General features: G+C 49.9%; 1 protein-coding gene across 1 annotated transcript; it reads right to left on the bottom strand.

The window, feature by feature from the left end:
- Nucleotides 1-1107: 1107 nt before the first annotated feature.
- HDLBP (high density lipoprotein binding protein) lies at nucleotides 1108-25063 on the bottom strand. Its single transcript, XM_057408414.1, has 28 exons — nucleotides 24974-25063; nucleotides 20855-20922; nucleotides 20202-20314; nucleotides 19175-19329; nucleotides 18439-18654; nucleotides 16567-16773; nucleotides 15894-16109; nucleotides 14859-15065; nucleotides 14529-14636; nucleotides 13330-13434; nucleotides 12804-12882; nucleotides 12048-12187; nucleotides 11640-11744; nucleotides 11246-11359; nucleotides 10831-10917; nucleotides 10546-10677; nucleotides 10025-10243; nucleotides 8980-9201; nucleotides 8541-8759; nucleotides 7883-8021; nucleotides 6954-7108; nucleotides 6219-6323; nucleotides 5386-5520; nucleotides 4725-4868; nucleotides 4355-4540; nucleotides 2850-2966; nucleotides 2253-2381; nucleotides 1108-1644 (listed from the first exon to the last, which is right to left on the bottom strand). The coding sequence occupies exons 3-28, from the start codon at nucleotides 20275-20277 to the stop codon at nucleotides 1558-1560; spliced, it is 3804 nt and encodes a 1267-aa protein (XP_057264397.1). The 5' UTR covers nucleotides 20278-20314; nucleotides 20855-20922; nucleotides 24974-25063; the 3' UTR covers nucleotides 1108-1557.
- Between the last annotated feature and the right edge of the window lie 897 nt (nucleotides 25064-25960).

Below are 25960 nucleotides of genomic sequence, written 5' to 3'. Positions count from 1 at the left end.
GGCCAAGGCTGAAGCAGCTGGGATAGAGGAATGGCTCTGACTACAACTCTGTAGGACTGAGGCAGGGGAAAGAGGGAACAGAAACCCCATACTCCCTGCCTCCCTCGTCAAAAACACCCTCTTCCTGGCTGGAGGAGCTTGGACACAGCCCCCACCCCCCTTCACACAAGCCACAGCAGGACCTAGGCACAAGCAGCACAGAGCATGGATCACTCTCTACCACCCATATGATGGAGGCCTCAGGGAGGGCTTGACACACCATCAGCCTCCCCAGTGCCATCAGACCAGAAGCCTGGCTCACAACCTCTGCAGCCCAGGGTGTCAAGCCCTGTTCTAGCTCAGCGAGCAGTCCTACAGTTCTCTCCATTCACAGCTTGCCTCATCATCACCACACTCAGCTTCCACCCAGCGGAGCTCCCTCTGCCCCTCGGGGACAAAAGGCTCCTGTTGCTCCTCCTCCATGCTTCTGCTCTGGATGCAAGGGAAAGAACCGGAATAGCTGCTCACCCAACTTACACAGAGACCACCATCGTACTGACTTTTGAGGTAGAAAGAAGGCAACAGTAATAGGTGTTCCTACCGCTTGTGCCTAGATCCTGCAGTGCTAGTAGAGGACTACAGCTTCCCAAGGCAGTGCGTCCCACCAGCTCCTCCTGGGCCATGCCACTGCAGCATCCTTGGCCAACCCAAATCTGTCCCATCTGGCAATACTGTCATGTGCAGGACCACCTGCCTGCTCCCACTGTGGGCTGTTGGAAAAGGTGAACATGGGCACACAGGAACTAGGAGGGGGGTCTGTCATCACGCACTGGAAGACTTGTCAAGCGTGCAGGTGGGGACTGTGCTTGGTGCTGTGCTCCGAGGTGTTTACCTGACCAGGGTAGCCATAACGTTGCTCTGGTCCCTTCTATCTCTGCTGCTTCTACAGCCTACTGAAGGCTTTGTTCCTTTAAAAAGCAAGTTTCTGACCTTTTAGATTACTTTAAGCTCTCCCCACAGTCAGCTATCAGCATTAAATGAATTTTTGGCAGTTAAAAGGAAAAAAGTTGATTGCACTCTACAGGTAAGGTAAGGCCTGGGATAAACACAAAGGAAAGAGGGCAAACGTTTTGGCTTTAGAAAGTCAAGGAAATTTATTTCCTGAGGTCATGAGACAGGAAGTAGATTCCTAGCCACAGTAAAGGAGGTCTCCTAATGAAGGCAAGAATGCCTAGTAAGACATGCTCAAGAGAGCAGATTGCTCTTGGGAAGCTGCAAATCTTAGCCACTTTGAGTCAATTATGAAGTTTCTAACAAAACCACACACATTTAGTGTTTGAATCTGAGTGAAGTCTTGTTCCAAAGGAGGAAAGAATATCCATCAAGAAATGAGGGTGGGTCCTAGCCACGGTGATAGCTGAGGGGAGCAGGATGGGGTCTAGCACTCCAGACACCATTAGGAGACCTCTTGGGGCAATAGACTTGTGCTCCAGCCGCTGGGTCAGATTTCAGACAGGAAATATTTGTGGCAGGTTAGTGTCAGGTCAGCGGGCTGGAGGAGGTTCTGCTTCCAGGTCATTATCGTTTGGGTCCCCAGGGAAGAGTCTTGGGGGCCACTTGAGCCCCAAAGCTGGGGAAGTCTTCAGAACTGCTCATATCAGGGGCCTAGGGCAAACAAAAAGGGAACAAGTTAAGCTCCTGCCCTCCTACAAATCTGCACGGAGCTCAGCAGCATTTCTGATGTCCCACGAGTCCTTAGGACTGCACAGGTTGGGTGGTCAAGCCATCTAGAGATGACATCTAGGAGGGTGCAGATAGGAGCAAGGCAGATCAAGGACTCCAAGGGTCCAACCTCAGTAACTCAGTCCCTGGAGCAGGGTCAGGCCCGTCATGCGGCAGCTCTGGAGACAGAGCTGCCACGTGTCCCAGATCACTGCTCCCAGCCAGAACACAGCTGCAAAGGTGGAGCTGGTTCTGTGCTGACGGAGAAGAGGCAGAAGTCCCAAGGCCCTGCCCCTAGAAACAACACAACCTGGCAGGACACTTTCTCGTAAGGAACCCCCATTCTCCAGCAGCTCCACAGCGGAATAAGTCAGTGCTCTGGAAGCTGGAGAGGCATAACCAGCCTGCTCTCACCTTGCAAAGGCCACTGCTTTCTCTGCCACCAAAGGAGGCTCTGTTTCCCCAACCAAGAGAAGAGGGACAGACCTCAGAGTAAGTTCTTGGCAGAGGGGACCCTGTGCCCCCAGGCCTGTAGCAGAAGCAGCACTCACCTTTTCATTGTTAACAGTAGCCCAAGGGGCATCTCTCACCACAAAGCCCTTGGATGGGGTCTTGGACTCTTCATGTGAAGAGGGCTTCATATACACCTGCATTGCCTCGTTGTCCACCACATCTGCAAGCTGTAATGACACAGCCCAGTTAGGGGGGAGGATCCTGATAGCTCCTCAAACTGGTATAATATGGCTCCCTCACACCATCTGACCATTCTGCAAGCTGTCCAAGGTCACCAGTCTGTTCTACAATGATCAAACGCAGTGTTTCTGCACTAATCCAAGGGCCACCAATAACTAACTGATGCAAGCTGCAGTAAGACAAGCATATGGACATCCTGCTGGTGCCCCAGCATTCTCATACACTGTCCTCTCCTGGACACTGGGACCAGTCCTTGCATTGCTTCACAAAGCACAGCCCGGGCTCTGCACCCAGTTATTCTGAGGGACAGTTGCAGAGGACTGACTGCCACTTGCACAGGGCTTAAGTTCTTCAGTGCAGTGGCAGAAAATACCACATACAGACACTTCAGACATCAAGCTCTAAGGCAGAGGAAGTCCCTTCTAAGCCCCTTCATGTATTTGTTGAACACTTACATATTCTTCCTCCAAATTCAGGATGTGATCGATAGCTTCTTCCACATTCTCAGGGAGTCCTGTCACAGTCACACAATTGGGGTCAGGAGCTCCACTCTGGGGAAAGCGAATGTCCACCTGCAACACAAGGAACAGGATGGGTCTTGCATCTGCATATCTGAAAATCCAGACTCCCCGAGACCCCTGTCATTAGATTCTCAGAAGAGAAAAGCCATGATCTGTTCACTGCCACGAGTCTCTTTAGGACTTCTACAATTCACATGCTGGAGAGTGCACTGGGATATACCTGTCCTTGAAGCCTGTCCAATTTCCCCATGACGGAAGGCAGAAGAGAGTCTGCAGTAATGACCCATTTTCCAGAAGTTTCATCTGTTCTCACTGCCCAGAGGACCACCGCTTTCTGTGCGGCACTTGCAGCAGAGGCACGAGAGTCTGCATTTCCAGACAGTGTCCTCACACTGCTGTAAGCATTTTCATCATCAAGCATGTGCATGAAGCACAATAAGCTTTCTGTCTCCTCCACAGAGTAATCCTGGCTGACAATCGCTTTACAGAGCTGGCTTAGTGCACCACATACACAGCCACCAAGTTTTCTCACAGCTTGCCTTCCAGATGGGTGCAGGGAAGCCAAACTGAGTCTAGCCAAGATGCAAGTCTCCAAAAGCATCATCACTTCGGATTCACATTCGCTACTGGCCCTGCAGTAAAGCTCACTGCTACTGCCACATGCTGTCAGAGGCAAAGGTCTCTGCCCTTCCCAAGCCAGCTGACTGCCACATCTGGAGCCCTGAGAGTGCGTCAAGATTCCCAAACTCAAGAGCATCAACAGCAGCCTGGAGAGGTAAAGAAATCCGGAGTATTTCCTTGCGTTAAACTCAAGTGGAGGGGGCCTGGGCACAGACTCCTCCCAGAGCTCCCCAGCAACAGGCCTAGCTGTCCACTTTGAGTACTCAAGAGCAGCTGACATAACCACCTCCTCCCTTTGAAGGCCACCTGGGGACCCTGTCTGCAAGAAAACCACAAAAAGGGCCGCACAAAGGGACAGACCTCAGTAATGTTTGCTGGGCTAACCCAGAACACCAAGGAAGCATTTCCAGGTTCCTCTTCTGGCTGTGTTCCAGCAAGACAGAAGAGCTCAGCCTCTTCCCTGTGTGGCTCCCAGAAGAAAGATGACTCAGAGCTGAGGTTGCATGGGAATGGTTCAGCTGGTGTCTGGGTGTGGTGTCCAGGTAGCCCAGCTGCCTTGGGCATACCACGGTGCCCTGGCCCAGAGATTCTCCTCACATGCTTGTGGTGACAGAGGTGGAGGTAAGCAGGACAGCACTGACGTTTCTTTTGTACCTCTTTCAGCTGAAGGTGCTCAACAGGCACAAGACAGAAAGACCACAAAAGATACGAGCCTCATGCTCCAGAATTCAACCCCTAGCATCAAGCTGATACCAAGCTGCTGGCACATTGGCCAGTCAGGCCCAGCCCAACCTGTGTGGCATTGCCCCACTGCTCACCTTGAACTCATCCATGATTTTGCGGATGGCTTTACCACGAGCACCAATGATGCGTGCGTGAACACGATGGTCCAGAGTCACATCCTCAGACACCATCTGCTCCAGCTCACCAACGATCTTCATGATGGCATCCCGGGCAGCCTCGGCATTCTTCTCATAGCCAGTGATGGTGATCTGGTCTTGAGCCTGGTAACAGGTAAGTGTGTGTGAAACCAGGCTCACAAGCAGCCAAGCAAGTCTTCTCCCTGATTTACACCTCCACCTTACCCAGAAGCAGTGCTGGGAATCCAGAGCCCTAAAGAAGATGCTGTGCTTCCTATGCTCAGAGACAACCAGCAGCCCTCCCTTGCACACTCTTCTGACCTCTCACCTGGCTTTCATCATCCTTGTCAGGGAACTGGATGTTGACCTCGTGCTCTGTGCGTATCTGGGTGATCACTGCTCCCTTCCGCCCAATGATTTTAGGGTGATACTTGGGATCCACAGTGACCGTCAGCTTGAAGCTTCGCAAGGCCTGCAACAAGAGAAGCAGCATGAGATACAACAGCAGGGAACACATCACGGCTGGTCCAGTGATGTCCATCTACATCCCAGCATTTCCTTCTGGCTTCTGAGATGCACAGAACAGGTTCTGCAGGGTCATGCATGAGTATATGTGGATATAGAAGAGGACCCAAGACATACATATGCTGGAGCCTTGTGCTTTCACCAAGTTCAGCAGGAAACTACAAGTAGCAAACAACCATCCAACTCAACCCTCACTTCAGAGCTGTGATAAGGATACAGTGATAATAGGTTCAGAGAGATGCCTAGCACAGTGAGGTTCCCAGCCTGGACAGTCCTGAAAGCACATGAAGTGATAAAGCCCTGGACAGTCTAAAGTTACCTGAAGTAAAATCTGAGAACTCTCAGTTCATGTAAAGTGAGTTACTTTTGGGTAACACACGGATGAGCACTCCACACACACTGAGCACCTAAGGGTACTTCGAAAGGACAGGGCCTTCACCTGAAAGGACAGGCACAGGCCTTACCCGATCCTCTTGTTCAGCCTGAAGCTCTTTCACTCTTTCCAGCAGCCCTGCCTTGGCACGGTCCAGGTTGGTAGACAGCCCAGTGATGGTGATGATATCCGACTGCAGCTCAGGAGCAGGGACCTGGATGTTCACCTGAGTAACAAGAAACAATTATCATTTTGTACCACTCGTGACGCTTGTCACTGCAGGTTGGTATCACTGAGACCAGCTCCCACCCACACAGCCTAAACCACAGAATCACAGAATGTTGAGGTTGGAACGGACCTCTGGAAGTCATCTGGACTAACAACACATCTCAAGCAGTTGTCTGGTACTGCATCTAGATGTTCTTTGAATAGAACACTGTTTCTTTAGGCATTACCAGACTGCTTTGCTCTAGGGCTTCAGCCCCTAGCAGTGCCTGTGCCAGCCTGGAGAGGCTAGGAAACAAATCCATGTTCAACAGGGCTGTCTGCAGCCAACCTGCATCAGCCCCAAGAGTCCCTGTGGGCTTATGGGGAATTTTCCCAAATGGGCAAGCACAGCAGAGATGTTTCCTATGGCTTAGAAGGAAAACAACTCTCACACTGGCAAGAAATCCCTGTAGGCACCAAACAAGTTATGCAGCACTCATGGCATCAACACTAATCGTACAGCTTCAGCACAAAATCTACTGAGCTCCAGAGCCAGTGACTAAGTCACACAGGTCTCATTTTCTTATTACAGAGCCTGCATTCCATGGTCAAGCCACAGCGGTCTTGAGTATGTCGCAAATGACTGCCACCACCCCAAACGTGGTCACTTGAAGGTTCTTCAGGACAGAGGAGATCAGAGGAAGGGTAACAACTTACTTCAAACTCATCCATCATTTTGCGGATCCCAGTTCCCTTCTGGCCAATGATGTAACGGTGAAGATCAAAGGGAACCTCCACCTCAATGGTGACAGGAACCAGAGCCTGCAGGGAGCGGAGCACAGTTTACCAGCTGAAATACTTCTCCTGTCTTTCAGCTTGCCATATACTTGCCCAAAAGAATGTGTTGCTGCACTGAGTTATATTCCCTTGTAGTCAGGATACAAACTTTACAGGAAGAGAGAACAGCTGCAAACACCAACATGACCTGTTTGGTGTTTAAAGCATTTTTTCCAAACAAGCAATCTTAAACCCTGCCTCTAGGGACAGGCTGTTTTCATATCCTTGGCTTCCATCTAGCAGAGACTTTGAAATCATCACTAAAGCAGCATGGTAAGGTCTGCTAAAGCTAGAATGATTCAGCCTCAGACTCCTCTTTCCAGCTGTGCTCCATAAAACAAGTCTGTCACGCTTTTATGGCATAAAAAAAGCAGGACTGCCTATAAGCTCTAGCAACTGCGAGGTCAGGCACAGTGATTCAAGCTGCCAGGCTAAATCACAAAGCAGAGAACTTCCTTTGTGCAGTACAGACCACCTCTGCAGTCAGCATCAGTGACCACTTGGACTGCAACTGTGACTGTGTCATTTTTATTACCACCACTAAATCCTGCAGTGAGCTTCTTGCATCAGGACATCAATACATCACAGGGCTAAGAGGCTTTGAAAGCCACATACCTGCAGCGCCTCCTTTGCTGCCTCGCACTTTTCCCTGCGGCCAGAGATGATGATGATATCGCACTTCTTTGGAGAGCTGGGATCTGCATCCTTCCCATCCTTGCCTTCCCCACCTTCCTCACCATTCTCCTGCACAGCTGGCTCTGCAACTGGGGCTGGAAACATGGAAGGTCTCACATTAAATGCACAGAGGACCCTCTTTGTTCGTTATGTCCCCCTCTAGATCCTCAGACTCTGACTGGGCTTTGCCACCAGAGGTCCGACACTATAGACTACTATGGAGCAGGTCACTCCTAGCACAAGCAGCTTGCCATGGCTTAGCCTGGAATGAGCAGAACAAGAACATTCACTGAGACAGTCTGCTTCACACCTCTCTGCACAGCATTGATATTGCTTTTGTCTGCACAGAAAGGACCTGCAGCTGCACTATACAAACAGAAGCTGCACTCCTATGTCATCAGTAGCTGCACTCCTACATTAACAGAAGCAACAAGTAATGCTGGCAGTTTCTTCCCCCAACAAGGAAGTTCACCAGCACAGCACTGGATATTGCAGCAGGATGGCTGGTGGTATGCCAGAGTATCCAACAGGCCCCAGCTGTGCTGAAGTTCAGTACATCCAGCAGTGAGGGCATGAGCTCAGAGAGACCTTGGTAAGCCTGTAGAGCCCTTTTTGTTGGGGTAGGTCGCTGTGCTCTGCAGTGAGAATACATTCAGAACACTCAGGTCTGCAGTTTCACCTCCCAGAATTGTCCTCTCTTCCCGAAAGGGCAAGGCTGGTGCTAAGCCCAGATTCAAGGACAGTATGGGGAACACCTGAGGTCAGTTCTCCACAGATTTTAAGTAGAACACCTTCCCTGATGCAGAGTGTAGGCACTGCATTCATGTGATCACACCAGCTACCATGCAAACATGTGTCCATGGCTATACCTGGGTTCTCCTCCCTGTCAGGGAATTTGATTTGGACAGCATAGTCCCGGGTGATCTGCTGGATTCGGGATCCTTTGGGGCCCATAATAGAGCGATGGAACTTCTGTGGGATGGTGCATTCGATTGTCACTTGGGCTTCCTGTGAGAAAGCAGAGTTGCTCTATTGCAATGCCGCCTCTTTCACACCAGAAAACAGGATGCTGGTGCATGGTGAAATCCGTAACAGACATATAGAGAAGTCAGAAAAGGTAATAGCTGTTGACAGGGGAAAAACTGAAAGTTTCCTAGAATCTGTCCTCTCTCAGAGAAGTTAACAGAGAATTTTTTAATGAAGGCTGTCTCCAACCCATGATGTTAAGGGCTTCCAGGGCCGAAGCTCAAGGTCTCTATTACCCTGAAGGGGAAAAAGCATTAGAAGAACGGAAAAAGATGAAGGAAAGAAGGAAAAAGAACAGGTCTGACAGTTGTCCACTTCCAAAAGCCTATACCAACACCACGGTAAACCCCAGAGAGCAATAACTACCCAAGGCCAGGCATAGAGAGGCACAAGAAGGCTCCTATCTTTTAATGTCTAGAAGTACACCAAGGAAGGGTCTCCTATTTCTACTCCTAAAACCCAAGAACAAATTAAAAAAGAAACAGTTTTCCTGTGACATACCAGGTCTTCAATGATCTCCTGGATGCGTTTCTTGGCTGCCTCCACACAGTCCTTGGCTCCCTTGAGGGTGACTTTGTCACTCTGGGTGCCGGAGCGCGGGAAGCTGACCATCACACCACCATACTCATCTGCAATCTCACGCAGAACCTGCCCTCTCCGGATGACAAAGTGGCGGTGGTGCTTGGGGTCAACCACCATGGAGTCTTCAACCACATTATCCTGCCAACAGATGACAGCCAGTCAACCCTGCCTGCCCTGGTGATTATGAGTTTGCTGAACTCAACAGCAATCAGTTTACAACCTCATCCCCACCAAGTAGAACGTTCCTGAACTCCCATAAAGGGCAGCAGATGTTTTAGGAGAAGGAGCACCTCCACACTAGCTCGTTACATCTTGCTACAGTGATAGGCAAGAAAACAGAAGTAGTAGTTTATAATACCAGGTTCTTGATGAGGGCCTCCAACTCCTTCTGTGCCTCTTTGACAGCCTCCTCAGTTCCCATGATAGTAATCAGCTCCTGATCTTTGTCCTCGGAGGTTGGGAAGATGATGCGGGCCCCAGTGTTGTCACGCACCTTACGGATGTTGCCACCTCCCTTACCAATAAGGAATTTATGGTACTCTGGCTTTGCACGAAGGTCCACGGTGTAACTCTTCGTTTGCTGAAAGGAGTCACATACCCATGGAACATGACAATGTAGCGAAAATACACTCAGCATCAACAGTATGCATGTACATATGTTACCTGCATCCACTAACAGTGTGCTGTAAGAGCAAGGCAGATGTAGCGTGCTGTCCAAGTCAAAAAGGTATACAATGTCTTAAATTAATAACACTACCTGAAAGATGTTCTCAGGTAGTGTTATTAATCAGCTGAAAAACTAACTCTGCACCCAGCACAACTGGTGAGAAAACGAGCAGAAAAGACTTCCCCAGGAGAAGGGTTTGACACGCAAGTCAGCATAACCATTTGCCAGCTGACTGCTACAAGCCAGGCAGCAGAGGCAACCAACTAATCAGGAGAACATGTTCATATGCTTGTGTTAGAAAGGCTTTCTTGCTATTAAAATGACCAGTCAGCCAGCCACAAACCTGGATATATGCAGTAAAATGAAAGAACTTGAGCTGGAATTTAGAGATCAAGAAAAAAGTAAAGGAGATACGCAGAGTAAGCCCTTTTGAAGAAGTGTGGATACCCAACAGCAATCAAACCACAGGAGCAGTGAGCCTTAACCTTTTGAGTATGCGCTAGCCTTGGCAGAGAAGCATTACAGCCAGTTCTACAAATGGGGGAAGATCTCACTGCCACAGCTACGGAAGCATGGTTTTCCTTTAATCATCTAAACTGTACTCATATCCCTCAAAAGAGGATTAGGCTGTCTGATGCCAGGAGCTTCCTAGCAGGCAGAGGGGATCATTTCAACCCCCCAAAAAGAAACACCTGGCCAAACCAATCTGCTCCTTCCCTTATGAGACAAGGCTCACCTTTTCCTCTGCTAGGTGCAGCAGCTGCTTCTTGGCTTTCTCCACATCCTGGGCTGGGCCCCTGATGGTCACGGTGTCACTGCCAGAGCCCTCGGTGGGGAAGTGGATGTGGACTCCACCACACTCCTCCATGATGGAGCGGATGAAACGGCCTTTGGCGCCAATAAGGGAATTGTGCAGTTTGGAAGGAATAGACACCTCCACCTCTGTGATGTTGGCCTAAGAGAGGACAGCACCAGGCTTTTAGACAAGCTGCAGAAATGAGTTTGCACCCACTTGGCTTACCCTTGAACTCCTAGGAGCTTTGCAGAGCTGTGTGTAAGAAATGCCTGACCAGAGGGTTTGAGACAGGCTACTCTTGACACTTGAGCAGCCACAAACTTAGGATCAAGAGTCAAGAAGACGACTGACACTCACATTTGTCACCTCCCTGCCCTCCCCCACTACCAGCACTTCTGTGTTTATGTCTTCTAGCAACATTTTTAAGTCCTCATACATGACAGGCCAGTCATTTCACTTACCAGCTCCTTCTGGATAGCAAGAATCCTGTGGCGAGCAGCCTCACAGTTTGCTCTCTTGCCTGTGATAACAATTGTCTCTGAGTTGCTGTTCTCTGCCGGGAGATCGATTTTGGTGTTGCTTTCTTCGCGGATCTGCCACAAAGGAAAAAAAAATCTCAGAGATGTCTAATGTCAAAAAAAAGAGATTATATTTGCCATTACCAATGAGCAGGAGAGAGCAGCAAGTCAGATTTAGCTGCAGGCAGTGACCATAATGAGCATTGGTGATTAAGAAAGTTATCTCACCTTCTTTATGTTGGCACCTCCTTTCCCTATGATGTTCTTGTGGAATTGTTTGAAGATGGGGACAGAAATAGAGAAACTGTTTTCAACCTAAGAGGGAAAGGAAGGAAGAACCAAAGATTACACTGTCATGGTGATGCTCCATCCCAGGAACTTGATAAACAAGCTTTTGAGAATAGACTTAGACCCAATAAAGCTCTCTATAAGGGATTCTTGCAAGAATAAGCAAAGCCAAGTACCTTCCCCTACAGCCCTTAAAAATAACAAATACCATTCCCCTAACCCCAGTCAGCCAGAAGAGTGTTCACAGCTTCCTCATCTTGAGGTGTTTCAGCCCTAGCCAAGCCAGTACAGCTCTGCCCTATGCAGGGTTATCCAGGCATGTAGGAGAGAACATCAGACAAGATGACCGCCTTACCAGGTCTGCCACCATCTTCTGCATGTACTTGGTGCACTTCTCCACCTCATTTTTGGGACCTCTAAGTTGGACGATGTCACTCTTGTGCGCAGGGTCTGGGAAGTTGATGATAACCTGCAGGAGGCCATCATTTACAGTCAGCTCAAGCAAATGAAAGAATTGCTGTGTCAGACAAATGCAAAGTGTCAGGAAGATTCTACACATCCGCATTCTCATTCGGAAAGGGTAACCATGTTAGCAGCCTCTGGTCAAAAGAACTATCTTCTCATACATATTACATACAGAGCAAATAAATTTATGAATTGGGAGACAATGTGTCTACTGCCCAAGTAGGATATATCCAATGGGTATCTACTGGAATCCTCTGGATTCCTCATCTCCTAGAAAGCCTTACCTCTGGGAATTTCTCCCGGATTTCCCGGATCCGCTCACCCTTCTGCCCAATAATGGTCCGGTGGAATTTTTGTTCAATGATTAGGTCCTTGGTGCGTTCATTTTCCTGATGAAAACAGAGTTTACACTGAGTGTTCAGCAGGAGAGCCACAGACTTAACTCCTAGTTTGCTGCCTCACAAGTTTACTTGCCAGCACTCTCCCTCTTTTCTCCTCCAGTGAAAATTCACTCTAAGTTGACAGAGAAGTGGTATGCAAGGGAATAGAGGGCCATATCCATGAAGACAAATTCACAGTTGTCATGACATCCAAGTGCTTGGTGGGCAAGGGGCACACAGAAGTCCCTGAAGGTTCCAAAGGAATATAAAAGCCTAAACCCTGTGGCTTCCCAAGCATCACATCCTACTTACCATACGGGAAGCGAGTTCCAGCAGCTCTTTCTTGGCCTGTTGGACCCCCTGTGGGTCTCCTTCAATTCTGATCAGGTTGCTCTTCTCATTGTCCGGTGGAATGCGCACAGACACCTTGTAGAGGTCCTTAATCCTGTTAACTTTCAAGGCAAAGACCGTGGTGACACAGTCTGCTAGGGCAAGACTTGGAAACAAGGCATCTTGCTTATCAATGCCTAGAGACTGTTTAAAAAGTAAATCAGCCTCTGAGACGGCACCAGAGTTCAGCAAGAGCAGCTATGTGTCACACAAGAACCTGGAACAAGTAAATACTGTACCATCCACAGAGCAAATTGCTCGCATGCCAGAGTGAGGCATCTGTCTCTTCCCCATCTAGATCAGAACATGATCGTTCATTTATAATCTCAAATTCTTTTTTGGGAGAAACTCACCAAGCAGATTTCTACCACTCCTAATCAGCTGCTGAAATGTAATACACATAGAGCGACTTCAAAACCAGGCAATTCTCCAACCTCAACTCCAACAATGTATTTTCGCCAAGACAAAGTAATCCCACCACTGTTCAACCTCCCAAGACACCTTCACACGTTAAAGCCATCCCAAGGCCTCACCACCCATTTACCTTCTTGTGCCCAACCCAGAAAAGCAGAGGAAATGTGATGAAGAGAGCACACTGGATGAGCTACAGAGTTCCTTATATGCTGGACTAAACACAGAGTCCAAGCATAGGAAGGATTAGAAAGGCACCCCACTTACTGTTAGCTCCGTTCTTGCCAATGAGGTGTCGATGGAATTTGTGGTCAACATTGATTTCTGCATAATCCATCCGGTTGATCTATAAATAAAGTATAGAGCTTAGGTAGGGCAGGCCACCACTTCTGTTTTATACCCTAAGTAATGGCCTACTGCCAGTGTTGGCACTGACTCTGCAATAGCCAGCTACAAACACTCCTCCTGCTATTAAGCAGAGCAGTAGCACTTCTCTGGTTTGAGCTGAGAGCACCATATTGTAAAAATTAAAAAGGAACTTAGAGGGCTCTCCAACTATGACTGAAAGAGAATCCTTCCTTCTCTGCATCGAAAGATTTAAGACCTGCAGCTGATTTTTTAAAGAATGCTATGGGCGAGCTTCGTAACCAAGGGTTTCATCCATCTGCCACAAAACTTGTCTTCTGCAAGTTGTTAAGCATGCCAAGACATCACAAGGACATGATAAACACGTCATCATCTCTGCTCTGTTGCCCCTTCTTCCCCCATTTTCTTTTTATGTACCAGAACTTACCAGATCCTTGACCATGACTTCAATCTGTTCCTGAGCCACATTCACATCTTCTGTAGGTCCTTCCAAAGTGATTTTATCCTCTCCTTCAGTGAATTCGATGTGAACCTTGAGAGGCAAGACAATAAATCCAGTAAGATACATGATACAAGCCAGGTCATGCTATTAGTGAGACCTATACCACCAACCGGTTATTAAGGGATGTTTTCCTTCCCACAAAGTACACAGATCATTCCCATGGTTTCAGAAATAGGTAACTTACAATTCTGGCCATATCACAGTGTCTGGAGACCAAGGCTTTGTTGCTGTCCTGGAGTCTGCAAGGGCTTTGCAGCACTTATCACCTAGCCTTTCTCTAGATATCATCTAACTCGCAGAAGTCATCATTTGCAGGTATCCTACTACATCAATTCTTTTACTGTTTGCAGCAGTAAAAGAGAGGGTCTCCTTGACATCTGTATCACTTCCTCCCTGGTTTTACCCATGTGTCTTGGATTAGCTGGGATAGAGTTAATTTTCTTCCAGTAGCTGGTGCAGGGCTCTGTTTTGGCTTTAGTCTGACAATAATGCTGATGATACACTGACGTTTCAGTTGCTGCTCAGTAGCGTTTACCTTTGTCAAGGACTTTCAGTCTTGTGCTCCACAAATGAGGAGGGACACAAGAAGCCAGGAGGGAGCAGAGACAGACTTGAACCAAACTAGTCAAAGGGATATTCTGTACCACAGCACATCATGCTCAGTATATAAACTGGGGGGGACTTACCTGGAAGGGGCCGATCGCTGCTTGGGCTGGCTATGGGTCAGCAGGTGGTGAGCAATTGTATTGTGCATCACCTGTGTTTACTGGGTTTCTGGTGTTGTGGGGTTTTTGTTTGTTTGCTGGGGGTTTGTTTGTTTGGATTTTTTTCCCCTTTAGTTTTACATCTCTCATTATTCTCCTTATTATTAGTAGTGGTGTATTATACTTCAATTATTAAACTGTTCTTATCTCAACCTGCAGGTTTTGCATTCTTCTAATTCTCCTGCTCATCCCACCCAGGGAGGCGGGAAGAGGAGAGTGAGCAAACAGCTGCATGGTACTGAGTTACCAGCTGGGGTTAAACCACACCATGCTAAAATACGTTTCCCTTTTCTATAAAGAGTGATCTGGACTAAACCATATCCTACATCAAGGGTGCCAAGCTAACCAGCTCATCCATACCTTTGGCATTTGCTGAGTTATTTTGGCCAGGTTTTGTCCCTTCTTTCCAATAATGAAACGATGAAGCCAAGAGGGGGCAGAGACCGAGGAGACGGTAAAACTGTTGGCCTGAGAGACAGAAAAACAGAGAAGCTGTTTGGTGGACAGACTGGAAGAGGTCTTCACAAATATTCAGTTTCAATTCTCATGCTGCACCTGCAGTATTGACTTCTAAGCTGCTCCTCTGACAGCTTAGAGACAAACACCAGACACCACCCCCACCCCACGCCCATTGTTTGTGGATATATGCTTATGGGACTTTCAAAGAAGGCCTAACCATCCTGTATGTACCTTTGCATAGACTTCAGTCAGTGCTTGCCCAAGCTTCTCAGGCTCGCCTCGCAGTATCACCGTCTCCGAGCTACTGTCAGTGGGTGGGATCTCGACAGAGACTCCAGTTTTCTCCAAGATCTCCTGCAGGGAATTCCCCTTAGGGCCGATGACGTACTTGTGCTGGGACTTCTTCACCTCCACTGCAATGGTTGTAGTCTTCTTTTTCTGTAGGGGCAGAAGCACTAGACATCAATCACAAGGGGGAAGGGAAGGACAAGAGCAAAAGGAAGAGGCACAAGATGCAGTGGAACCCTGCATCCGGGAAAGAATGAAGCAAAGGTGAGCACAGAGGTTCTGCAGTATTTTAGCACCCTTTCTGCCTACAGAATGCCTTGTGCCCAAAAATGCACAGGTGAAGTACAAAACTGGTATTCAGTGTCAAGCTCCCTCAGACACTATACGGAAGAGACCACATACACACATCCCCTTGCACAACAGGGCTCAATGCCCAGCTGTCCCCTAGGTGGTACTGAAATGCAACACCATGTAGGCTACTAGGCTGTAAGCTGATTATCTCTGTTGAAATTCCAGACTGGTACAAATGCAGACCTAACCATGAAGAAAAACAGCCTGACAACTCACAAGAAGGATATTGTAGTATTGTAGAAAATTGCAGTATTGTAGAAAATAAACTGGAGTGAAATTCACTCTTCAGCAGCTTCTACTTATGTAGCAACATTGATACTGTCAGCTGGCTGCCACTGTAGACTTCACACTTCCTTCTTTGGTAGCACCTGTGTGAACAAGAGCTAGAGCAGCTCTCTGTGGTCTGCTAATTCCCACCATGTAGAAGAATGAGAAATCTGTCACCTCCTCAGTAGTATCACCCCAAGTCCTACTCTGCTCAGTGAGGAAACTGTAAGATCCAGGGCCACGTACTGCGAGGGCTGCTGAGCCAGAGCTGACATGAGAAGGACACAGCAGAGGGACGCAGAAAAAGAGGGACTACAAGCAGGAGGGGGTAAGATGGGAAGCGTTATGGACCATCTATACCTTCTCCTCATAGATCTTCTTAACACGAGCCACAGCCTGGGCCAGCTGCTCCTTTTCTCCTGTGAAGACTATCTCTGTCTTGTTGACGCTGGGTGGAGGAATGTTGATGCGTGTCCCTGTGTCCTGCATGAGCTCGCTCACCAGCTTGTTGTAAGGGCCAGCAATGAAGGGATGGTACACTTTCTCCACATCCAGCCGCTCCACAGCACGTTTATCCTGGAAAAGCCCAGAACAGAACTTGGTGGGAACTGCCCTCCATATTACAGTCTCTGCCAGACACAGCTAAGTTCCCAGTGCTGTCTTGCTTGACACTCTGGCCCAAGTACCTTTTTCCAGTTTGCAGTCTTGTAGATCTCTATCCTTTTCAATCTATGAACACTGCTGCTGGTGATTTACAATATTCACCTCTGTAATCTCCTGTCTTATCTCAGCTGGCATCTAATAGGGTTCACTTCAAACATGAAACATGCTTATCTGATTTCAGAGATGGACAAAATGGAGAACCACAACTTGCAGAACCTGGCAGCAGTGCTCACGCAGACAGTGGCACAGTATAAGCCTCGGTATAAGCCACTGACTATGGCCACGATGGCTAAAGGCATCTAACATACCATGGAGAAGCAAAATGGCTGCCCAGCTAATGCCACTGAGAGATACCAGAGTACTGAAGTACCTGCTCAGCAGAGATAAGCAGGATCTCGTGTCGAGCCTTCTCAATCCCTTCTTTAGTGCCGGTGATCTTGATCTGGTTGCTGGGGTCATCCGGGCGGGGGATCTGGATTTTAGTTGCAGTTTTGAGCTCCAGGTCCTGCAGCTTCTCACCATTCTTTCCAATGACAAAACGGTGGTGCTCCTTGGGGATGGCAACTGTTGCTGAAGCCTGCAACACAACAATCAAGCATCTATGAGAAGGTTTGCCTGCACTGGCAGATCCACAGGAAAAAAGCCAGGAAAAGCAATTTAGGTGCTCCTTAGCAGTACTGCTAAGGAGCAGATACAATGACTTCCCAGCACATTCTGTGTAAGGACTGATACTGTACCAGAACAGTTGATCTACAGTGCCTGTATACCAGGAGTCTAAAAGCCCACCTTTCCCTCAAAACCCTTCTGTTTGCATAGAGTAGTATTCTGTGTTAGCAAAGGCATTTGGGTACAGACAAGGAGGTGTCTATTCTCCAGTGCAAGACACTGGAGCAGTACCAGACAGCAACTGAGACAATGGCTCATGGGTGGAATTTATCTGAACTCTGACATCTGCTGCCAAGGCTATAGAAAACAAGACACAGCCTGACTCCTAGGAAACAGAAATTCAACACCGCAAACCTATTTCAGCAGGCAGACAGCTCGGAGATGCTTACCACTACTAAGTGCTAAGGTGTCTTCACTGTAGTACTTGCTGCTCCTGGGACTGCTTCTAGATGGTCCCTCTTGGAACTGGGGTCCCAAGAGCTTCTCTCAATCTACCATTAAAGGGCTGGTCTGTAACAGGGATTCCTGACTTCTTCCCTTCTGAGTTTTTACTGACCTGTTAGCTTATGATTGCTACCATGTTTGTGAATATTTGACTACTAATTGTAATCAGACACTTAAAACTGAAGCTACAATGGACAAAAAAAAAACCAAAACAAATCAAAACCAGATCACTTGGCGTGACTCTTCAATTTGGTGTCCCTGTATCAAAGCCAGCCAAGCCTAGGAGAAGCTGGAATACAGGCACACCTTTCAGACCTGGGGCCAGGGCAGTAGGAGGTATATTTGAGGACAGTGGGGAATTGATCTGTGGCAGTACAACCTGAACTATTTTTTCAGACGCATATTATGTAGGGTTTGTCCCTTTCTCTTCCCTCTGGCAGGCTATGACACATGGGCTGAACAGCACTAAGCAGACATGGTATTAACTATTGCACTAACTACCTTTGACATCACACTTTAAAACATACTAGGACACCTGGCTGTATTATATCCTAACAAGAACTGCCATCTTCAATATGAACTCAAGAATCTGAAGGGAAGAATTCAAAACCCAGCAGAATGAAAGTAGAAGCAACGGAAACAACGGGTCTGTGACTCCTTCCCAGTGTCGCTTGAGTTACACAATACAGAACCCTGACCTGAAGCTTGCAGCTTTTGGCAAGGCTTCCTCTTCGCTACTTCTATTTCTCCCATCCCTCCACATTCTCCTCTGAAGGATTTCAGAGAAAGCACAGTCCTGTCCTCACATACTACTAACCTTGCATGAGGGGCCTGCACTCTCTCTGGCACCAGCACCTCAGCACAAAGTCACTGTTTGCAATTCAAGTGTTCAGAGGTTGCAGACTCCACCCTTCATGCAACACCGTGGCCTTTAATTATCTTTGAACCCTATTTTAAGCCTCATTTCCATTCCAAATTGCCAACTGTGTGCTTTGAAAATATACGGCAAAGCTGAATTAGTCATCTAATAACACCTCTTTGGCTTATAAGCACACACGCCCAAGGGTCTCAAAGCATTTGCAAGACCTGGGGAAGAGCAAAGATGAAGTGAGAAACAGTTAGATGCCCTCACCTGAGTCTGCAGCCGAGCGACAATCTCCTTCCGAGCCTTCATGACTGCTTCCAGCTTGCCAGAGACCATGATTGAAAGGCCCTGGTCCTTTGCAAGAGACAGCTCCAGGTGAGCTCCTGTCTTCTGCATGATGTCAAGGCAGATCTTGGCCTGCTCGCCTTCTCCAAACTGATTCATGTCCTTGTATTTCCTCTCCTCCAGTGGCACATGAAACACCTGCTCAGGCACAGGATAGATAAAAGAAGGGCAAAACAAGCTGTCAGGATGCTCCTGATTGCCAGTGTTTCCCTCTCTTATTGCCATACAGGACTTTATTGGCATACTAAGTTTCAAGGTTTGTGCAATCCATCAACTTTTCCAGTGGAAACACCAGCTGTGAACTGGAAAAATGCAACAGCACTGAGCAGGCAGTCTGACCCACACTGGGTGTCTGCCTAAAGCACGTGCTATGGGGGGAACAGTGCTCACTACTTGAATTCTGCAACTCTCCCGTCGGGCCTGCTCCAGCTATTTGTGGAACAGGGATGCAGAACTTTTAATGGACAATTTTCCAACACATCCCACCCCTCCAGAACACTCCTAGCTGTCAGCTGCAGCCCTCCTCGTGCCCCAGCATACAGTACAGCAAGAAGGCTGTCAATATGACACACTAAGGATTTCATACTCCAGGGAAAGCTTCACTTCACCTACTTTTTGGAGGGAGGAAATCAGAGATAAGATACCAACTCTCACCAACCTGAGTGATGACAGAAGCCTTTATTGGTCGGATTTTGCTCCAGGGCCCAGCAGGTTCCTGGGCAGCTTCCAAACATGGTGCTTTCTCAGGGAGCGGAGGGAAGGCTTCCTTGTAGGTTGGAGGATCATTCTCTTCTTCAGAGTTTAAAGCTGTAACTGGGGTGAAGCAAACAGGGTAAACAAGATGCCCTATTCACAGGCAATGCAATTGTATTTAGGCACCAATAACAAAAGAAAGCAAATGACTTATGCACTACTGTAATCCTATTACAGTTATGCCTGTGGAGCAGCCAAGTCTGGAGCACAACTGACCTCAGCACAGCACAGACTGCAGTAGATGTCATTAACAACCAGCCTTATCTGAGCTGGCACTATGGATGCAGGAAGTAAACATGCAAGTGAATAACAGCAGCGAACAGCACATTTTTGCAAACTTTGTCAAGAGGGGCTTAATTAGGGGAGAACAGGCTGAGCAGAAAGAAAGTGAAAGGAACAGAGCAGGGCTGCAGTCAGAAGGGGGTCAAACACACCCAGAAGGAAGACAATGAGAAGCACTGTAGTTGAGTCCAGGGAAAGGCTGTACCTTATGCTGGACTCAGCTGTGCACTGGGCCATGCCAGGTGGGCCAGCTTACAGTTGGAGGATATGTGCCAAACCCATCAGTGAGGCAGTTAATAAGTTACACTGACTTCCCCCAGCACCTGGCTGAGTAGAAGGAGGAAGCACACTGATCCCATGAGGCTCTCTTGTAGCTCAATGCCCCATTCTTGCATGTGACCTGTCCCACAGCTGGCAGCACTGCTAGCCAGAGAAGATGAAGATCTGAGGCCTGCCTCCTCCTGGCACTGCACTGTGCAGCATCACCACTGTGTTCTCGTGGTGGAAAGCCCCTAGCCTAGGAATGTAGAATGCAGCGCCTTCACACTTGTCAGGAACTGGACACATGGAGTGAGCTTGGGTATAAAGAACCTTGCCTGTGCAGTCTGTATTTTGAGGCACATCACAGGAACTGAAGTGCATTTCCTCACCTTTCACCTGCTGCTGAGCCAGGCCGCTGCGATGTTCAGCGAAGCTCTCCTGGGTCAAAACTGCCACGGAGCTCATTGTCGACTTCCCACCCACACACAATCCGGGTATGCCACTGGAAGAAGCAGCGGTGGCAACACTATTACACCACCATTCAAGATGTGTAGAAGACACTCCAAGAAGACAAAGTATGTGTTACTGAGCACTTCTCCAGTCAGCCTCTTGAAAGCTCCTACAGTGCCAGCAGCTGACCGGTTTTCTTGCTGAACCAGACAGGAAATTCAGGGAGGATATTTCCTCACAATATAGTGGTCACCAAACCAGTGCTCCTCATTAAAGAGACAGAAGATGTGCAACCTAAGAAGGTCACTCAAAGGGGGGACACCAGAAGCTGTCAAAGCATACTCTAATTAATCTATAAATTATTAATGGTGTGCAATTTTTAAACAAGCATCCAAAGGTCTGGATAGTCAGTCCAAACCACTGTGTAACCCTACAGGTAAAACAAAAAAGGGTCCACGATGCTGCCTTTTCCTGAAAAGGACTTATTTAGGTGCCTGAACTCCCACTGACTTAGGGCTGCACTCAGGAAGCCACTCTGAGGAACAAGCTCAGCAATAGCAAGATCTTTGGTTCTCTCAAAATAAGAACTTACCAGCTAAATGGTCAGTAGCCAGAGAGTCCGTCCTGTAAGCTGCCCGTTTGTCAGCCTGCCAGCTTTTGCTTTAGGGAAAAAAAAAAAAAACAACAGAATAAAAATTATGTGCCTGCTCCAAGACAAGAGGAAAACATGACACCCCGTTACTGTAATTCTCAAAAGAGCACCACCTGTACTGCATTTCAAACTTGCCACCTATCCAAAATGTTCTCATACTGAGTCACATCTCACCATACTTTACCTGTCATGTTTTACTAGAGCTACAGGCAACACCACTATCTACTTAAACCTCACAGCAGGAAGCCTGGAGTAGCTACTCTTTCATCAAACTGGCTACAAGAGCAGCCATTCAGTATCAGGCAAAAATATAGTCAATTATTAACAGATGTGCAAGATAGACATGAAATTTCAGGGTTGCAAGCAAGAGCATCGACATCTAGTCAGAAGAGACTTAGCAACCTGAAAACCTGCCAACAACACTGCCATCAGTCAGAAGTTAGGAATGTAGTTTAGTGGAGATGGGCTGAATCAACACAGACGTCCTCACAAACAAAGGCAAACAGCGCTATCCACATACAGCTGCTGGTCAGTCCACCTCTTCATTTTTTATTGTAATATGATGATGCACCAGGTACTGAACTCCGTTTCCAGACCTAAATCGGAAGAACAAAACCCATGCTGGTTTACATGGACTATTTAAACACATGGAACCAGTAAAAAAAAAACCCAGACCGTTGATGGGAGTTTTACATCTCCTGTATCTGGACCTGCAGATTTACTGAAAAAGGGGTTAGGAATCTAAGTAAAACTGTACAAGCCAGTAAAGCACACCCCGCTAGACGTACAAGAATTCCCCACACCTGAGTTCCCCTAAGTGGTTGTATGTGCTCTTGCAGGGCTTGCACTCCCCTAGAAGTCAGCACCTCTGACTCCTCAGGGACACAAGGCCCCTCTCCTACACAAACCTTCTCAACAGCAAACTGACACTTTCCAGTAAACTGACAGTTGCCATTTCTGGCTCCCAAACCCAAAGTGTTGCTGATGTGGCGTCTCACATCGTGACACAGTAAGCGAAGGCAACACTGGCAGAAAAGGAGCAGAGAAGAACAAGAACAGTAATGCAACTGGGCTGTGCAGGCCTAATCTGCACCTCAGTGAAAGCCAGAGGGTTTCTTCCTCTACTTCAACATGCCTCTTATCAGTCACGTGGCAACAGCACCTGTGCTATCGAAGTAACAGAGCTAATGCTGCAATTAATCCTGTAATGATCTGCTACTACGAGGTGGCAGCTACCAGGACAGCCAGCCAGCCATGCCTAGGCATTGGCTGGTGCACATGAAAGGGTGGCTAGTTAACTGATCTCTTGCTGTTCATGGTTACACTATGGTGTAGCATATGGTTCCATGTACATGGTACACAACTGCATGGTTCAAGCTGTCACAGAACCAAGGAAAGCCTGTTAGCAGCACAGCATCCGTCCCACAGTATTTCAGCAAGACCTGCAAGACCGATGCAGTAAGCTCCTCCAGCCCGCTGGGTCACATCAAGGCTGCCACCACCTCCTGGCAAACTGCAAACAAGGAAGAGGGCAGGAGCAAGCATTCTAGACATCACAGGCAGCTTCCAAGGTCTGGCTAAAGCCTCACGAACAGCACAGATGTGCTTGTAACTCTCATTTCTCCGGAAAGCACCACCTGGCTCATCTTGCACGTTCTCTCCCCTTTACAGGGGCAAGGATGAGAAGCCAGTCAGTGACACCCAATATAGCACCTGCCTGAGTGCGGCAGCACACAGCTGCTGGCTACACTGCGCACACCAGCTGCAGAGCTCTTCCTTGCAGTCTCCACCTCAGAGAACAGCTAGACATTCACAGAGGAATCTTGAGGGCAGCGTTTACCCATATGAATTTCTGCTTTGTCATCCATACAGCAAGCTAAGAACAAATGCTCTTCATTTCCAGTAACCTCAAACATCTGGTACATTGTAGGCCTCAAGGATTCACCTCTGGCCAAAATTGGAGGCGGCCATCAGAATGGTATTCTAAACGTAACATCAAAACCAGCAGCTCGGGCACTGCATTTGGAGCCTACACCTCCTTGACTTCCCACCTTAGGTTTTGAAACTCAGATTACAGCTACGTCACACCAGCACTGCGGCTGACTGGGTTAACAGGTTTTCAACTGCCTAAACACTGTCTGTAGCACTGGCTTTATGCGACAAAAGAAGTTTCAGAAGTCTAGAACACACTTACAATACAGAGAATGAAATCATCCTAAAAATAACCACCAGCAAGGAACAGACCTAACCACATAAGAAACATTTGTATGAAGAGAAACAAAAGCAAAGTCATGAGTTACACTGCCAATGCAACCAGTACGTGTGGACAAAAACATCAGTTACGTGTTATTTAAAAACATATTTAACAAAAAAATTAGCTTTTTGTTAATCAAGGTAGCTAAAATCAGATGCAGGTAGGACTGCACACTGCAATGGGGCTGGGCTGGTTGGGGCAGCATCCAACTGTCCTCTGTCAGATGTCCATCAGGGCAGAGTGATCTCTTGGTAGATGAGTGGTCAGACATGAAAATACTTCCTTTCTGAAAACCAACAGGCTCTCCCAGATGTTGAAGGCCCAGGCCCTTTGGTTTTGAAGAGATCATGCAGGCAGACAGCTGCTGTGTGGCAGGACAGAGTCTTTCCCTTCTTACTGATCCCTGAAGCAGTACATCTGAGAAAGCAACACAACTGGTGCCTGAGCCACAGACAGACTTACACCTGACCTATCCCTCTATTTATTCTCTCACCAATATCATGACCCACCACATTCCCCACTGTCACTCCTCGTCCTTGGTCAGGAAGCGTTTTGTGTGAGCCCAGCTACCAACGTGCACTCACACACGGTCCTGGAGAGCCCTGGCAGTACTTCTCGCCGGGGCCGGGCTTCCATGGCCACGCACCCAGAGGGGCAGACGGCCTCCGGGGGCCGCCTCTCGAGTGGGGCAGGCTGCGCCTGGAACCCGACGGGCCTGTACCGCTACAGCGGCACGGGCAGCGCAGCAGCCTAGGCTGCTGGGGACCGTCCGCCGATCTCCGCAGTGGCCGGCCGCGCCGAGGCGGGGAAAACTCCGGGACCCGCGGCCTAGGCCAAGCCACGCCGGGGCGGGCGGCGCCGCCAGCGCCACCTCAGCACTGCCGGCACCGGAGGCGGAGCGGCGGGGCGGGGCGGCGCCCTTAAAGGGCCCAGCGGGGCCCCGCTGTCACCCGCGCCCCCTGCGCGGGGCTGAGCGTGCGGGCGGTGCGCTCCCCAACGCACCGCTCGTGCGGCAACGGGACCGGGAGCACGGCGGGCGCCGCGCCTCGGGACAGCGGCAGCCCCAGCACAGTACATCTCGGCCCGGCCCGGCGCGGCCCTCTGGGCTGCAGGCCGGGGGCGGCCGCAACACACAAGTGGGGGGAAAGGTGCTCCCGCGGGGGGATCGGTGACAGCCGTGAGACTGCCGGGGGCGGCAGCGAGTGAGGCGCGGGACTGCGCGGGCACGGTCTGTCCCGAGTCCGCGGTTAGCACCTTACCAACGTCCGCTCGGCCCCGCCGATGGCCCAGGGAGCGGGGCCGGGGCGCTCGCCCCTGTAAGTCACAGCAGCATCCGGGGAAAGGCTGCCCGCCGACGCCGCTCCGCGGACTGATGCGGCGCTTGGAGGAGCGCCCGCCGCCGACCGTTTTGGCTTGTACGAGGCGCAAACCCTCCGACCACCGGGGACTACGTGGAGCCATCCCGACCCTTGCTGCCCCCTCCCCACGCACCCACGGGGCCCAGCGCCCCCATCAGCTGGGCCCCGGGACGGCGCCGCACGCCAGCGCTGTCCAACAGCGGCTGTCGGCTTGCACCGCCGTTTCGACACAGCCCGAGGCCGCACCACCGGCTGCTCCGAGAGCCCTTCTCCCCGAGCGGCTCCCGCCGGACTTTGCCCGGCCCAGCCGGCGGGAAGTTGACCCGGAGTTTCCCGGCACGCCGGTGCCGAGGCAAAGGAAGTGAGGCCGCGCCGGGCCGAGCCCCCCCCAAGCCTCCACGTCGGCGCCGCGGCAGAGGAGCCGCCCCCCCGTCCCCCGTGACTCACTCCGGCCGGTGCCCGCTCGCCCGCCCTGCTGGAGAACCGGAGCGCTCCTGGGAGAGCGGCTCGGCGCCCGCCCCGCCACCTATATAGGCCGGGCCGCTGCCAATCCCCGGCCCGCACGTCAGCGGGACATGCCCCTTCCCGGCGGGGCCAGACCGCCACGCGGGCCTCGCGCCGCCGGGGGCGCCCCGTGGCCTGCCCGCCGCGGAGGAGCGAAGCGGCGGCTCAGCCCGGGAACCTGCGGCTCTGGCGGCGGTCCCGCTCCCGCCGCCCGGCCCGACGGGCTGCACTGCGAAGGAAGAGCCGCGGGTCCCTTCCACCCGCGCTGCGCCCCCGGGGGTTGCCAAGCCGCCGCCTGCTCCAGCCCCAGGCTGCCGCTCGAGGGAAAGCCCACGGCCGCCTTGCCTTCCACAATGCAGACACGGGCAATGCCTCCCTTCTGCGGCCCGGCGGCTCCGTGGGACGCGAAAGCTACAGCTAGAGCTGCTGCAGAACCGAGCCTGCGCGGCTGGCTGTCCCCAGCGCCGGGCCAGGCCCCTCTGCGGTGGCGGAGTCAGCTCAGCTCCCCAGAGCTTCCAACTACCCAGTGTGTTTAGCTGAGGCCGGTTTCGCGCAGGGCTTGTGAGCTAGAGAGGCTCACGAGGGCTCTAAGCACTCTTAAAACCACGGCTGGCACCGGAGAGCAGCCAACACCTGGGGCTTCTGCCCTGCCCTACAAGTGGAGAGGGACACTGAGGTCCCAGCCCCAGACAGCCAGTTCCTTCTCCGTGCAGCTTGTGCCAGAGCAGCAGCTTCTCTTCTGCTGAGGTTGCAAACAGAAGGAGCAGGTTAAGAGCAAGATTAAAAAAAAAAAATAAATAAATAAATACCCCCTCACCCACCAATAGCCCCCTCTCCTTATTCTAATCTCTAACGTGGAAATGGGGAAGAGCTAAGGCAAGGCAAGGCAAGCCAACAAGCACAATACTCTCCTGCTGAGAGGATGTTTAT

This window comes from Pezoporus wallicus, unplaced genomic scaffold, assembly GCF_028554395.1.
Source record: "Pezoporus wallicus isolate ANWC-B61680 ecotype Strahan unplaced genomic scaffold, APGP_CSIRO_Pwel_v1 contig_4238, whole genome shotgun sequence".
In the NCBI taxonomy this organism is placed as follows: domain Eukaryota; kingdom Metazoa; phylum Chordata; class Aves; order Psittaciformes; family Psittacidae; genus Pezoporus; species Pezoporus wallicus.
This window is presented reverse-complemented; position numbering and strand designations above follow the sequence as displayed.